General features: G+C 39.5%; 1 protein-coding gene across 2 annotated transcripts in view; it reads left to right on the top strand.

The window, feature by feature from the left end:
- Positions 1 to 16,706, top strand: part of AFG3L2 (AFG3 like matrix AAA peptidase subunit 2) — a 1,447,137-nt gene that overhangs the window by 626,797 nt on the left and 803,634 nt on the right. For both annotated transcript variants that reach the window (XM_044067171.1, XM_044067172.1), the window contains one exon: positions 10,927 to 11,200. In XM_044067171.1, the coding sequence (XP_043923106.1) occupies positions 10,927 to 11,200 (274 nt within the window). The remainder of the gene's footprint in view (positions 1 to 10,926; positions 11,201 to 16,706) is intronic.

Here is a 16,706-nt window from a genome sequence, read left to right as displayed (position 1 = left end):
TTGTATTCTGTAACATGTCTCAAGAACAGGATGAGAAACCCTTAGGGTTTAAGAAATGCGAGCAATGTGGAAAAAAGATGCCTCTAAGTGATGCACACACTTTGTGTGTGTGTATTGCTTGGGGCTTTACATCTACAAGAATTGTGCTCCATTCGCCATGGCTTTAACCAAAGTGCACTTATGCAGCGTAAAAATAAGCTTATATTAAAAGGCTTACTTATAACTCCCATTTTCTGAAAATATTTCTCCACAGTCCTCTAAATCATCGGACAAGTCAGATACAACATGAAAACTACCTTACTTGACTCCAAAATCAACCTCAGAACCAAGACAGAAAGTACCTAAACTGACTGCTCCTAGAGATTCTTTGGAGCAGCCAGTAGCTTCCGCATCTGAGAGGTCTTCAAAGCAATCTGAACCTTCTGCTCTGACCTCTTCAGCTCCCACTGAGTTTAGACTTCTGAGCCATTTTCCATCATTGGAACCTATATAGTCTCGGCTCCCATCACCATTTTTGCTAATATCCAGATCCCTTACCTTATCTACCCGATCTACCAGGAGCTTGTCAGATGATGATGTGGCTAGGGTAGTGCAGACGCTGCTGAAGACACAGGCTTTGGTTAAGTTATTACTGGATCCAAGCCCAAAGGCCTGTTCCTCCTCCAATCCGTCCCCTAGTTTTGGAGCCAGAAGATTCGGATGTCCAGCTGGTGTCTGTCTTGGATCCCAGGCCCAAAGGTTACTCAGATCTGATGTCTGCACTGCGTTCTTCTGCTCTATCAGAGCAGGAGATTTTTAGGAGCCGACACTCCCCAGTCGGACCCGGAGGGTGGGTTCGGATCTCACCACATCCAACCCTGGCTCTTGGTGCTTTGGCGTGAGTGAGTTCTAATCCTACCTCTGCCTCAGAGTATTGGTCCTCTGTGCCAGAAATTCCCCTGGCTCCCGCAACCTTTTTGTTGGATCCAGGGATTTCTTCGGATCAGGGATAGGGTGCCTTTGAAGTTATGAGGAGAGTATAGACTACATCCCAGTCTCAGACGCAGTCTCTCCAGGATCTTCTTCCTCTTCTGGGTTGATGACTTTGCCTACTCATGTACCCCTTCCACAGTACCACAGAAACCCCAGGCCGCAGGATGTCCAGCAAGGGACACCCCCCTCTTCTGAAACTTCACCAGATTACCCCACTGAGGAAGTCCCTCAGAAGAAGACTTGCACAAGGAAGTATATGGACTCCTCAGAAGAGTCAGTCACATCTGATACTGACCTTGATGATGCAGAAGGGTCTCCTTGGATGCCTTCTGAAGATGTCTCCATTGGAGACATCCTGGAAATGTTAAAACAGAGAGGTGACTGGCAGTCCACAACCCCTTCAGCTGAGGAGTCTGTATACCTGAAGGCTTTCGGGTCTCGCCCTTCCACCTCTTGGGTGACCCCTCCTTCTGATGAGCTTATTGACTTAATCTCTTGGAAAGTTTGGGAGATCCCAAATTCCATAGGACCTATTCATAGGAGGGCGAATAAATATATTATCGATCCTTCGGACAAGCCTTTCCTTACAAAAGGTGTAGCAGTTGATGCCATGTTCGTGGCAGCGGCCACTAAAAAGGAACTATCTGAGACCAGTTCCACTATCCATCCCCCAAATAAAGATTCTAGGACCATGGATAGATACAGGCAGTGCGTCTTTTCATCAGCGACCTTCACCTTATGGTCACTGAATTACTTAACTCATTTTACTAGACTACAGAGGGATCTGATAAAGGAGTTGTCAGACTCCCTCCAAGGAGCTGAAGCAGTTGCATACAAGGAAACCTGTCAGCTCACCACCCTAAATTCTGTTGTAAACTCTTCCATGAGACTCATCTCATATGTAGCAGATAGAACGAGTAGAGCAGCGCATTCAGGCATCTCCCTTAGGCAGGGCTGGATGCACCTTTGCAATTTTGCAGAGCCCTTCAAGTCTTCTTTCATTAATGCCCCTTTTGATGGCTCCTCTATTATTGTGTCCAAAGTTAAAGAGACGCTCACCAGGTGTGAACAGGAAGCAAGACCTTATCTGCCATTGGAATGCGTTTTTCCACATCGACCAGGCCCTTTTCCAAAGGTCAAAGGGAGTAGTGGAAAGAGGTGGTTCCAAAAAAATCACAAAGGTCTTTCCAAGATACACAGGGTGAAAGTTACCCTAGAGCCAGAGGGGGGAACAGTAAAGGAAGATGCCGCCCTTATGGCAGGGGAAGCCGGCAGAATCAGGCTTCCAGAGAATCTTTCTTTGGTAGGCCCTTTCAGTGCTCCTGAGGGGGTGCCTGATTGTCCTCCTCTGGAGGCAGTTGGGGGACGTTGTCTCTGCACGTTCATACCTGGCTAAAAATAAATGATAGATGAGTGCAGAACATAATATCCAGGGGGTACATCATTCTGTTTTCCTTCCCCATTCCCAAAAACAAAACCGTTACAGACATTCTACCCAGTCAGAAGGAACAAGCAGCCTTAGAAATTCAAAAGTTGCTAAGAGAAAGAGTCATCTAAGAAGTCCTCGCAGACCAGAGAGGATTTGGATCTTACTCAAGTTTTTTTTTAGTTCCAAAGAAAACGGGACTGGAGACCCATTCTGGATCTCAGCAGTCTAAACAAATCAGTAAAAAAGAGCATGTTCCAGATGGTGATACTGCAGTCAATACTTCCTTTTTTGGAAAAAGACAATTGAATGTGTTGTATAGACCTTCAGAATGCGTACTACCGTATACAGATGGAAAGGTGGTCCAGAAGGTACTTGCGCTTCCAGCTAGGAGCCAGTCGCTTCCAATTTCGAGCTCTGCCCTTTGGTCTCACTACAGCTCCCAAAGTGTTCACTAAATGCATGCAATAGTTGCAGCTCACCTGAGATGTCAAAGTTTCCGGGTGTTTCCATATCTGGACAAGTGGCTCATAACAGCCCTGACCAGGCATTTTCTGCTACATGCCGAGGACTCCATGCTACAACTCTTTTCCTCTCTAAGGATTACAATAAACTGTGAAAAATCTGGTGTAGAGCCATGTCATAACTTGGTCTTCATAGAAACAGAAACAGACTCAAGAAGGATGATAGCAAAACTTCCACAAGACAGAGTCGACTGTCTTCAGTATTACGTAAGAACATTGATCAGAAAGAAATGAGCTTTTGCCAAACTAGCTCTTCAAGTACTGGGCAAAATGTGCACCTCAATCATCCTTATTCCCTTAGCTCGTCTTCACATGAAAATACTGAAATGGTTGCTTTCGATGCAGTGGCCAATTTTAAACTACCAATGACACACAAAATCGTAACAATTTCATGCAAAAAGGATCTTCAATGGTGGATTCGCCCTTCTCTGGTATCTCAAGGCTGTCACTTTATTCCTTCCCAACCCCAAGCCACGGTGATCTCGGACGCTTTCCAGATAGGGTGAAGGACATTATCTGGGGAAGACAGTTATTTATTTATTTATTTATTGACATTTGTTAACCGGGTTTGTCCAACTGGGCTTGTGGCCCATTTTCAGTGGAGACCCAAGGAGAAAAGCTCCAGTAGTTCATTTTAAACGAGTACAATTTTAAATGATATTGATATAATAGCAGTTATAGCAAAAATATTCACATATGTTGGGTTACATGCATGAAGTTAAAGTTTCATTAAAAAGCTAAGTAACAATTTTACATTGATATAGTTCAATAGGTCAACAATAAAAAATTTTGTTTGTATAAAATTACGCAAATGCATAGTAGACACATTGGAGAGAGAGGTATAATGAGGTACTAAGTATTGCCCTTATGAGGGTACATAAAGGGAAGGAAGACTAGGTAGGGTCATGGCAAGGGCAGGTTCTGGAATTGAGAAAATAAGCTTTTAGTTCATTTTTAAAGTGTGAGGTGTGGGAGATTGAACGTAAGTCAAGGGGAAGTTTGTTCCAAGCATGGGCAAGGGAGTGTTTGTAGAGTAGTTTGCCTACTGACCTTTTTGGGTAGTAGATATCAATTAATTGTTGGTTAGAAGTACGGAGGGTCTGGGATGTAGATGGAGACTAAGGAAGATAGAGATGGACAGAAGGAGGGTTTATAAAGAATAGAGTGTCGCATATGAAATTGATAAGATAGCAGAAATTGGGGAAGTTCAAGCCATTGAAGACAGTTTAAAGAAATCAGTGGTGTGAGTTATATGGGGAGTTAGTAATGAATCTGGCTATTTTATGGTAAGTCTGTTGGAGTTTGTTTAGAGTGGAGGCCTGGATACTGGTAAGAACTGGGGCAGCGTATAAGAGGGAGGGGAGGAGGAGTGCCTGGCCCATGGTAAGTCTAGATTTAAGGGTTAGGAATTTTTTGTTCCGATATAGCAGACATAGTTTCTGTTTTTTTTTTTTTATACACTGGAGTATGTGTAGGTTGAACTTTAGTTCATCGTCGATAATGACCCCTAGAAGTTTTGTGTGGGTGTCAGGTTAGATAGTAGTATTGTCAGAAGTTGTAATAAAAAAGGAGGTTTTGTGACGAGAAAGAGAACGAGGAAGGAAAAGTAGGAGTTTTGTCTTTTTGGGATTTAGGATAAGTAGGTTGTGAGAGAGCCATTGTTCAGTGGATAGTAGGGCCTGTTGGGTCAGGGAGTGTAGTTCAGGAATGTTATTTGAGATGGATATAAGTGTTGAGTCGTCAGCATACTGAATAAGGGAGGATTCTTTGCATGAGGTGTAAAAATCATTTGTGAAGATGTTAAACAAAAGGGGTCCCAAGATGGAGCCTTGGGGAACACCAGTGGAGAAGGGAAGGAAAGGTGAGGAGGATGAGAGCCATTTGACAGATTGTTCCCTAACAGGTAGGTAACTATTAAACCAGGCAAGTGCGAAGGGGGATAGGTGGAGATTTGTGAGTTTGGATAGTAGTAGAGGATAAGAGACAGTATCGAAGGCTTTGGAGAGATCTAGGAAGAGACAGAAAATTAGTTTACTGTTGTCTAGGGCCTCTACAATGATATGAGTGAAGGAGAGGAGGGTAATGATGGTGCTGTGGTGAGGACGAAATCCATGTTGGGTAGGGGTAAGTAAGTGGTGTGTGAGGAGGTGATTGAGAAGCTGTGAGTCAATACATTTTTCTAATATCTTGGAGAGGGGGGACCGAATGGCAATGGGTCGGTAGTTTGAGGGGTCAGTGGAGTTTCCACCTTTATGAAGAGGGATAGTGAAGAAAGATTCCAGAATAGATCGATTAATTAGTATAGATATAATATAGGCAATTGAGTCAGCCTATAGGTCAAGGCATCTGGCATCAACACAAGGCCCATTTGCACATAAACGTCCTGGAGATGCGGGCTGTGCTTTTAGCATTGCAAGCATTTCAAGACTCCCTACCTCTAGGAAAGATAGCAGTCCAGTTGAAAAACATATCTGTAGTCTGGTACATAAACAGGCAAGGGGGAACCAGATCTTACCCCTTTGTCAGGAAGCCCTAAGGGTCTGGCAATGGGCTACATCTTCCAATTGCTTTCTGATAGCAAAGCACATCCTGGGGAGGTCCAACAAAATAGCAGACAAATTGAGCAGAGCTATACTATTGCCTCACGAGTAGTCCCTCAGTCAAAAAATTGCAAAAGAGATTTTCCAAAAATGGGGCCAGCCTTGCTGCAACCTTTTTGCTTCACCCATCAGTGCCAAATGCAGCAACTACTTTGCCCTGATCCCCCCCTCCGGGAGAGTCTCGAAGAGATGCACTTGTCCACGATTGGTCCCCCAGGACTTCTTTATGCTTACAGCCAACTTCTCTAATTCTCAAACTACTGTGGAAAGCAAGTTTGTTGAAGATGACAGTGATCCTAATTTCCCCTCTATTGGTCTCGACAAATCTGGTTCCCCTTCCTTCTGCCTCGTATTCGGGATGAACCATGGATTCTGGACCCCATTCCAGATCTTCTGACTTACCCATCAGGAATGGTTCATCCCAATCTAAACAACCTCAAACTGATAGCTTGACTGCTCCAGTTCCCCTGATAACCAGAATTCCTTTCCTTTTCTGTCCTGTAAGACTCATTTTAATTTCTTCACATAAGTCATCCCCATGAAAACTGTGCAACAGCAAAGGAAAGAAGTTTGTTTTATGGGCTAATTCTAATCGGATTGATCCCTTTACTGCTCCCCTACATTTTATATTAGACTTCTTGGCTAAAATTTTCAATGAAAGTACTGTTGCAGCTACTATTAAGAGTTCAGTTGGCAGCAACTTGAAACTTTCATATAGGAGAAAATGGCTACAGAATTGTGACAAACAGGATTTGTAAAGCTTTCTTGAAAGGAACTACACTCCTAAGGCCTCCGTACAAAGATCCATCTCCACCTTGGGATCTAAATTTTGTGTTGTCACATATTATCTAACCTCCCTTTGAACCTTCTGCTAGCTGTGACTTAAAATTTCTTTCTTGGAAGATGCTTTTTTAGTGGCTATCACCTTAGCAAGGAAAGTTTCAGAATTACAAGCTTTATCTGTCAAACTACCATACTTGATTTTTCATAAGGAGAGTTTCTTTACGCACCGACCCCTCGTTTCTGCCCAAGGTTGTATCTGAAAGTAGCTGGGACTAGTTTATCCATGACTAGTGACAATCCTGGCCTGACCCCTGGAAGTTTTAATAACTTCAATTTCTCTGTTAGTTTTACCTCTCCATTTAATATCAACTCGGGACTCCTGTGCTCAATAATTCGCAAGAACTGGTATTTTATAACCAATTCTGGGCTACATGAGAGGCTAGGAGTAACCCCTTTATTTACCTTTAAAAGAGGTAACAATCTTAGAGTTACTACAGAGGAATAAAGGAACGGACCTTATGGTGAGACAAAAAGGCACATATAGGTGTGGGTGTTGTAAATGGTGTGGGTACCTCAGGGTGGGTAACTCTTTTACTGTGGGTATGAAGAAATACCACATTAATCACAAGATCAATTGTAACACTAGGTCTCTGGTCTATTTAGCCCTATGTGACTGCTGTAACGCATTCTATGTTGGTAAAACGGATAGGCGTTTTCGCGACCGTATTTACCAACACATATATGCGATTAAGAACAATAAGAACGATAACGCCCTTTCGAAACACATTTCAAACAACAGTGGCCACAGTTTTCAATTTATGGGCATAGACACCATCAAGTGTGGCATTAGGGGGGCCCACAAACCTTAATTTTAGAAACCCGTGAGTTAGAGTGGCAACTTCAACTGGATGCATTTGCCTATCCAGGGCTCAACGATAATTGTAATATTGCCTGCATGTTGAAGTATAGAAGCTACCTCAGGTAATTAGATTAATCTATTTTATTTTATTCCAGTTTATTTCATTTTTTGCCACCTCATTGGATTTTGGTTTTATTTTATTTGATTCTGTTTACGTTTTGTTCTTTGAAAAATTTATGGAGGCAGGTTCATAACAGCTCTTATTGAACCCCCTTTTAAAAGGTTTTTCAGTTTTTTATAGAACCCCCTTTTAAGGGGTGTACTAGTTCTATTTATATTATTATTTCTATCATTATTTCTGTTGTAAAGTATTCTTGGTCTATTTTATTTTATTTAAAGAGGCTATGGTATTGATTATAGATCCTCATTATTCTTGTCCCTTGACATTGGATATCCTTTCATGAAGTCGGCCGTTGTGAATATGTGTCCCTGACTACTTGCTTTTTTACATTGTTACATTTATAAGTAAACCTTTTTTTACATGTGAATTTGATATTATTTTAAACTATGTATTCTACTTGAGTTTAAAGCGTTTCACATGCACCTACAGGAAGTGACATCAACATCTTGCCACTAACCAAGGTTTTTAAACCACTTGTACAGTTGCTTTGTATACGCTGAGGAAGCTCCTGTTGTTACAGGAGCGAAAACGTTTTTTTCCTGAATTTGTGAATTAAAGTCGTTTCGGTTTTATACTCGTGGCTTCTGGAGCTTTTGTTTTTGTTTCAATGATTTTTCATAAGGAGAGTTTCTTTACGCACCGACCCCTCGTTTCTGCCCAAGGTTGTATCTGAAAGTAGCCTCAGTCAGTCTGTTGAGTTACCAGTATTCTTCCCAAACCTTCAAAATAAAGGAGAATATTTGTTACACCTATTGGATGTTCATAGACAGCTACGTTTTTATCTACATAGAACTGCAGAATTCAGAAAATCAGATCAGCTGTTTGTTTCCCATTTTAGCACTAAGAAAGGTTTATCAGTATCTAAAGTTAACTTATCCAAATGGCTGTCTGAAAACATTTCCTTTATTTACAATTCTAAGAACAAGACTCTCCCAGCACCTGTTAAAGCTCATTCCACAAGGGTGATGGCTACTTCTTCAGCTTTCCAAGCAAGGCTGTCTTTGAACAGTTTTGTGCTGCAGCCACGTGGGCAAGCCCTCATACCTTTATTACTCATTACAAGGTAGGTTTGGCCTCCAGGAATAGAGCATCCTTTGCTTCTATGGTCTTTAGGAATATTCTCCCATGAGCTACCCAAGATTCTGGTAGCTTGGGACACAGTCCCACAAGTGAGAATAAAGGTGAAATTGAGAACATCACATAAAGATTTTATGTACTTACCATAACGTTACATGTGTGTTGTCCATCTCTGCCTTTATTCTCAGAACCCATCCACCTACCCCTTGCCTATGCTTCTGGAAGACCAGATAGTAGTAATTGGATATCCTTTGGTCTATATAGCCTCAGAAACCACTTATTTTTCTTACACTATAAATATTTTTACCTGTAACCTTGATTCCAGTAATGTTTTTCTCTTATGGGCAAACAAGATGTGAGAGTTTAGGGAACTGTGTTATGGGTAAGGGAGAATACCCACGAGCTTTGCTGAAGGCCTCAAGCTTTTGAAAAAGGCCAAGACTGATCTGATCAATTGGATCCAACTCACAAGTGAGAATAAAGGCGGAGCTGGACAACACACATGAAACGTTATGGAAAGTACATAACTTTTTTCTTGATTCATCTTAGTAACGTGCAAATTCTTTTGAACACTTTTAATTTTGCATATCTTTACAAAATGATTTTCTACCACAGCTTCTACAAAACCGATTTATGTTAACTACTTTCATCTAGTATTTATTGCCATATCTAGTGTATAAGGTTTAACGTGTAATTGTGCTACACTTCCTGTACACTTCTTGACTTTCTTTGCAGCATTGCTGTTAGAATGTATTCTGACTTCATGCTTAATTTTCACTTTTTTTTTTTTTTTTTTTTTTTTTTTTTAACTTTGCTCATGTTATCTTTACATTGTGTTACTTTAGTTAATTCCTTTAATGGTGTGCTGTTTTAATTGTTGATAGATTTACAGTTGACAGAGATTAAAGACATATCCCCTGGAAAAAAGGTCTCTCTCCCACCACTGGTAGTATCTAACAGTTTACACATAAGGAGACATGTTAGTTGATTATTAAAGTGGACACTAGTATGAACTGGACAGTTTTGGTAGGAGCCACAGGGAACTTGGCTTAAGAAGTAGGTTAAAAATGCCACTTGGCTTAAGAAGTAGGTTAAAAATGCCTTTAGAACTATGTTTTTATGGGCATCATTTCTACCTGAAGTCTTATGTTAACTGCAGGCCTTCTGTGAAGTATGCGGGGGAAATAGTATGTTATATCATCACGGTTTTCTAACAAATTCCATTGTGGACCTTTTTGTATATTATCCTGTAGTACTTTCAAACCAAAACTATTGTGTCATAACTGCCTTAATAGTATAAATGGAGTAAAAGTTCAAACAGTTGTACACTGCAAAACATTCCAAAAATACATTTTGTATTGAGAAAGCATTTAAGTATGCAATCACAGTTACAGTTATTATTTTAGGAAGAGACAAACTTTGTTAAAATGATGAATCAGGGAAAATTGAGGTGAGTATTTGGTTACAGCTGGGGACATAGGTGGGGAAAAATTCCTGTTGTAAACCATCCATTTTCTCATATTCGTATTTTTTCAATATAAAGTAACAGTATAGTAATATAATCCAGAAATGCACTGAGTTAATAAGGGAGACCTGAATAGGTCAGCATTGCTCACTGTATGTTGGAATGGATAAAAAGCCAGAATTAAGGTAGAGAAGTTAATGCTTGTGTGTCTTTTAATCAATTGGTGAGACTAAATATATGCAGTATGTAATGTGTAGTGGTTGGATATTAAGCTGCAGAACTGAAGGTCTGAGCTGCAATGTCATTATCCCTAGTTTATTATAATATTGCACATTATACTGCCTGAGGTGTCATTTAGAATAGAACTGTTACCCTGCCTTATTAACAAAAGTATATTCATTAATTAATTCTTTGATTATCCACTTTCAAGGTTGAGGGGTAGCTAGAGCCTATCCTGACAGTCAGAGGTTGCAAGAAGAGAAAGCTAATCCTGGATAGAAAGCTCATCTTTCCTAGTAGCAGAATTATAAATGTATAAATATCAACTGGTTCTAACTTCATTTTTGTTACTTTATTGCTATATCTAATATACAAGACAAATTCTGTGTTACACTTCCTGTGCACCTTATAAATTTCTTTGCATCATTGTTGTTACAACTGACCTTATGCTTAATTTGCACTTTCATGACCATGTAAAGGATAACTTGAGTTTATAGGTTGTTTAATTGCTTGCTTCAATGTGCCAATCTAGAAGTGAAATTGAACAGAAGGGTGATTGAACATTAGCAGTCTAGCTGTACATCTACTGGTAATGTAGTGCGAGTTGTAGAAACACTTTTTAAATTGTATGTCAAACCATAAGTTTATGAAATACGGTATTATTTTATACTTGAGATTCAGTGTGATTATTGTGACTTGCAGCCTATAGTAGTATTAATACAGTTGTTCAGTGCTAAAGATGGTAAGATAGTAAGAAAAGTCTTGTATTTTTTGACGTTCTGATTTTCTTCTGAGTGGCTTATTTCATTTTCATTTCAAGGTCATTTATGTTGAGTTTGCTACCTACGGTATTGATCATAGCATTCCTTATGTATACTCTGAGGAGAGGACCTGCAGGAATGGGCCGTTCTGGCAGAGGGATGGGAGGCTTGTTCAGTGTTGGCGAGACGACAGCCAAGGTCCTGAAGGATGAAATTGATGTGAAATTTAAAGATGTAGCCGGCTGTGAAGAGGCAAAGTTAGAAATAATGGAATTTGTCAATTTTCTGAAGAATCCCAAACAGTATCAAGATCTGGGAGCTAAAATTCCTAAGGTAAGTCATAAAGTAATTTGAGTAAACTGGGCATAATTCACAAATCACTCAGTAGTCAGTTGTACCTTGCTTGTTATCCATGTTTAGGAAGAGTACTGAGAATGCTGAGAGCATGGCCATCCTTGGGAAGGACGGTAGGTAGGATAGGGCATTGCTCAAGTATGGCATTTCTTTAAAACTGAGTGTTGCATCTTCCCTTCATACAAATAACAATGTTTTTAAATCAAATGCTTTCTTTGCAGAGTCTGTATGACTCCCTACATCCATGTGGATTTTCTGTGGGTGCTTTGGTTTCCTACCACATCTCAAAACCATATTGATTGGCAGTCTTCTAAATTGTGCATGAATGTATATGTGTGCATTGTGAAATAGACTGGCATCTTGGCCAGAATGAGTATCAAAGCTGCACCCATTGGATATCATGATGGTGTACAGTGTCCCCGTGACACAGTAAAGGATAAACTAATTTATCAAAAACTTGATGGCTGGACATTTATTTAACAAGTTAGAGAATGGGTTTACAATGGAAATATTAGTTATCTTGTTATGAACAGTTAAATCCTACCTCAGTGAATACATTTGGAGTTCAAGCATTCTTATTTTTTATCACTTTTATCAATTACCTTTCTCATATTACAAATATAACCCAAAGTTAAACCATCTGGAAGCATTCTCTTAAACTTTTTTCCTTTTCACACTGCCAGTCTTTGTTAAGCAGATATTGCCTGGCTTGTAAGTTTCTTGTTTTTTTTTAAAACAGTTTCAGTTGCTATGAAGCCTGTTTCCTTTACCCAAACTTTTGTACCACCACTTTTTCATAATATAGATATTATTCAGTCACTGCTCCCATTTCTTCACAATTAATTGGTCCCTAGTCAGACAGAATCTGCAGTCTTGCAACCATCATTGTTACCATCAGACAGGAATTTCTAGGAAGATTTCCAGAGTGTAGGTGCCCAGAGCTTCTTTACTTAAATGAAACATTTTTCCAAGAAAGAGCCAGTCTCCTTGTAGTTATAAAGAATGTGGGGGGATATCACAACTGGCCCCCATACTGTCAAACATCTATCCGTCTGGATGAATTCACATTCCTTAACTCTGATTAATTTGTGCCAGCTTAGCAAAATATTCAGGAGTAAAAATTGTTCTTTCAGTTCATACATTCTTGTTCAGATAGCATCACTGCCTCCTCTAACTCTCAAAATCTAATCCCCTTTCTTTTTGCATCTGTTTGTTTATCATTTGCTAAATAGGTGAGTTGGTCCACAGATACTTTTCAGCTACAACCTGGGCTGCAAAGATAATAAGTACCACATATGTAGATGGTTTAGTATTGTCAGTCAACTGGCATTTTTAGGGAGATTGAAGAAAACTGTAGTACCTGTTGAAAACCTATGCAGTCATGGGGAGACTATGCAAATTTTACACACATATCACTGGTTGCAGTGACTGGAGTTCCATGGCATATAGAACTTACTGCAGACCCACCATACTTCCATTCTTTGGTGAATAAACATTACTTATTAATCTGTGAAATTCCCCATAGTGGCAGTTACTTTCTGTCATTTCCTCCATTCAAGTCAAGTCTACCTCCCAAATAACTTCTCTTAACACTTATGGTTTCTGTGGCAGGTATCTAAAAAAATCTTCATAGGTCTTGCCATCCTATGCCAAAGCTTTTCTTTTATATTTAATTGAAGAACATTAATAACTGCTGCTCTTGGAAGCAGCTATCCCTTAAGTAAGGAGTCTGATATTTTCTCACACTTGCCCTTTACCTTTCTGCAGAACTGGATATTTTTATTCCTTCTCCTCAGCACCATGTTTTACTGGGACTTTAACTTGCATTTTTCCTATGGCTTGCAAAACCCTCACTTTCACATGCACAATGGATAGTGATGGCATATATTTCCAATCAAACACCAATATTGATTTGAGGGTCTTGCTACACTGTCCCACACCATAACAGGGTCTGTTCCATAGAGAGTTTAGAACTTGTAGTACTCTGTTGCCTTTCGCCAATATCCACTTTGTGTTAGTGTTTGGAAGACTCTGTTCCACTTTGCTGAGTGATTCCTATGATGATTAGTTTTGATTGTTCTGGATCAAACTTGAATGCTTCTGTTGTAGAGAAACTGTGCCATAGCTTCTTTGCTCTCCTAAATAAGCCTTTTGGAAGAGTTATGTCAGGTGTGAGAAGAGGCAGGGAAGCTTGCATAGCAGTATCTTGTTTAAGTTCTGTCAGCCGAAAGAGTTTGTAAATTACCTTGACAGGTATTCCTTCTGTAAATAGTCCTCAACAAGTAGTAGCTATTGTGGGCAACAAAATGCAATAAATTAAACTCAGAAAGCTGTGATTTCTGCTAGGACCTACTCGTATGACTTAGCTGGGACCAAGGTGACTCTGTCTATACCATTGGAGTAAGCCAGCACTCTCTACTTCACCTTTCCTGTCTGGACCCTTTAAAAGTCTTTCATAGAGTGTGGCCTCCTAATAGGTGGTCTAGGACTATTAAAAATAGCAAAGAAAACGAGTCTACCCATGCTTTATAGCCCATTATACATCAGAACTGTTTTTATTTATTTTATTTGACATTTGTTTACCGGAAAAACTGACTGGGGAGTTACCCATTTTCAGTGGAGGTCTAGGGAGAAAATTATGATTATGAATTTATTATAATACTAGACTTTTACAGCAAAAATAGTGGCCTCTGTCCATTGACCATCATTACAGAGTTTGATTTGCTGCACAAAGCCTTGATGCCTTCCAAAAAAGGGCTGCTCAGTCTTTCAGTTTGATGTTCCCAGGTAGTACAGCTTATTTTTAGCCCCGCCACTTGTGCACAGATAAATGTTAAAGCCAGTTGCTAAAAATGTTATTCAGGGATAATAGATTCTCTGTTATTCCAAGTGTCTAGATGCCTTCTAAGAAGAAAATTGAGAAATTGCAAATAATTGTAACAGAAAAGCAGCAACAAGGCATTCCAGTCTTGGAAAACTGCTGGGGGGGGGGGGGGGGTGCATCACCAGATAATGTTTTTTTGGTAGGAAAATTAAATAAATGGAAATCATATATGCATAAGAAGTATTCTGTAACGTGTAAGTGGAACTTTAGAAGACTGAATCTAAACTAATAATTAAACATTAGAAGAGATAGATGACATGCTTAACTGCACAAATGAGCTGCAGGAGATAAGTGAACTAGAACTGCATGAAAAAAATAGCTGAACAGATAACTGCTCAGGAAGAAGTGAAGGAAAATTTAGTAGAGATAGACAACAGAGCCATTACTGAAATAAATTTTATTTGAGATTTGCTAGAATACCAGAAAAGGCAGATGATGCTAATTGTATTGGGTTTATGGGAGAGCAGCTAAATAAATGGAGAGGTGTTCAAACACAAGGCATGCTAAGTAAAAGGGCACATCAAATATACATACATTCCTAACATGGCAGGTTAAGACCATTGCTTGTCAAATTTCAGTCATGCTATAAGTAAAAGCAAAACCTCTCCTGTTCAGTCATTCATTATTTATTGCTTTTGATTACTGAAAAAGTCCATCTGGGTACCAAAAAAAAAAGGCAGGGAGAAAAGCTCAACATATAACAGTAATAAAAACAGTAATGAACATTCATGTAACATTGATTTCAGTGCAGAACATGTTACAGATAGAAGAGTGATTACACCAGTCATTTTAAACAGTTGCAGTGGAATACATATTCTATATTTAAAAAGTATAAAATGCAGGCAATTGGGATTACAGAAGCATAAAATCCAAAAAAGTAACCAGGGAAGGAAAAATTGCAGATACAATATTAGGGTAAGAAGTCCGTAATAGAGTAATGTCATACAGTGTAGTAAAAAGATGGAGTGGGAAAAATACTTGAGGGGTCTGAAAATATGATTACATAGTAATATATGTTCAGAAGGCTTAAGACATATAGAAAATTATTATAAAAGAGAGGACAAAGAGGGCCCAGTATAATGGTCAGGGACATCACAGAAAGTACAAAAGCAGGAGGAGGTACTAAATAGTATACTATTTAAGTATTCTATTAATTTTAGCTGTCCTGAGGAGGAGCATGAGCAAAGTCATTGACCTATAAGATGAAACTTTAGTTGTGATTTGAAAGAAACTCTGGAATGATCTTGCTTCAGAGACCGAGGAATATTATACAACGACCCCCCATTAATATTCAAAAACGTGCACGCTGATTGGTCAGCATGCACATTGTAAATCAGAGTTATAGTAATGGAAAAAGGTCCAGTCACCCGGACTTTTTCCATTACTATAACTCTTTTTTTTACAGCAATGGAGAAAGCAAGATCTCCGTTGCTTCACACTGTCTCGCTATGTTAAACTCCTTTAACATAGCGAGACAGCTTTAAAAAAAGCAACGGAGATTCTCCGTTGCTTTTTTTAAAGCTGTCTCGCTATGTTAAACTCCTTTAACATAGCGAGACAGTCTGTAAAAAGCAACGGAGATCTTGCTTTCTCTGTTGCTTTTTTCAAAACTGTCTCGCTATGTTAAATGGGTTTAACATAGCGAGACAGCTTTAAAAAAAGCAACGGAGTCTCCGTTTCTTTTTTTAAAGCTGTCTTGCTGTGTTAAACCCATTTAACATAGCGAAACAGTTTGTAAAAAGCAACGGAGATCTCGCTTTCTCTGTTGCTTTTGCCCACAGCTCTGATGTACTGCGTAGGCATATGCATGCGCAGTACATCAGAACTGCCGCAAAATACCAGACAGCTGCGGAAGGGCAGCAAGGAGGCATCATACAATGCCATTATTTAAGAAAAGTATTTTTTTTTTAAATAATGTCATTGTATAATAGCAATAACCCATTTCTGGGTGTGGGTAATGCTGGATTTACCCACGGTTGGCTTTGTTTGGCCACTCGGGCTTCGCCCTCGTGACCAAACCACACCAACCGTGGGTAAATCCAACATTACCCACACCCAGGCGTGGGTTATTACTGTAATATTCTATGTTTTGGAACCATAGGTAGAGAAAAGGTCACCGGCATTGTTGCTAAATTCAGTGATAAGTAGCAGCAGCTTGTTGGTGGAATGTAGTGATCTGTTAGGGGTATAAGGCTGAATGAAATTGGCAAGGGATGGGTAATTGATTTATAGAGAAGGTTATGAATTATGAGAAGTTGGGAGTATGTAGGTGGTGGAGAAGTTCTAATCAGTACAGATCTCTGATGGACAGACAATGATGTCACCTGTATGGGAGGTTTGCTGCAGATTTAGCTGCTTTAGTGTAACATTGTTGCAACTTGGTGAGCTGGGTAGATTGTATGGTAGCAAAGATGAGTGCAGAGTAAAGAAGTATAAACAGAAGAATTCACATTAATTTTATTGCAGTGTCTGTCAGGAAAGGCTTAGCTGTGTAGCAGGAGCCCATTTTATTTTATTTTTTTTATTTTTTTAACTATGTGTTGAATGTGGTAATTAAATTTCAGATGTTCGTCAGTATAAACACCAAGTAATTTGGTAAAT

Source organism: Protopterus annectens, chromosome 3.part1 (assembly GCF_019279795.1).
Source record: "Protopterus annectens isolate FY-2018-M chromosome 3.part1, PAN1.0, whole genome shotgun sequence".
Lineage (NCBI taxonomy): Eukaryota > Metazoa > Chordata > Ceratodontiformes > Protopteridae > Protopterus > Protopterus annectens.
The sequence above is the reverse complement of the archived record's forward strand: the minus strand, read 5'-3'. Positions and strand labels throughout refer to the sequence as shown.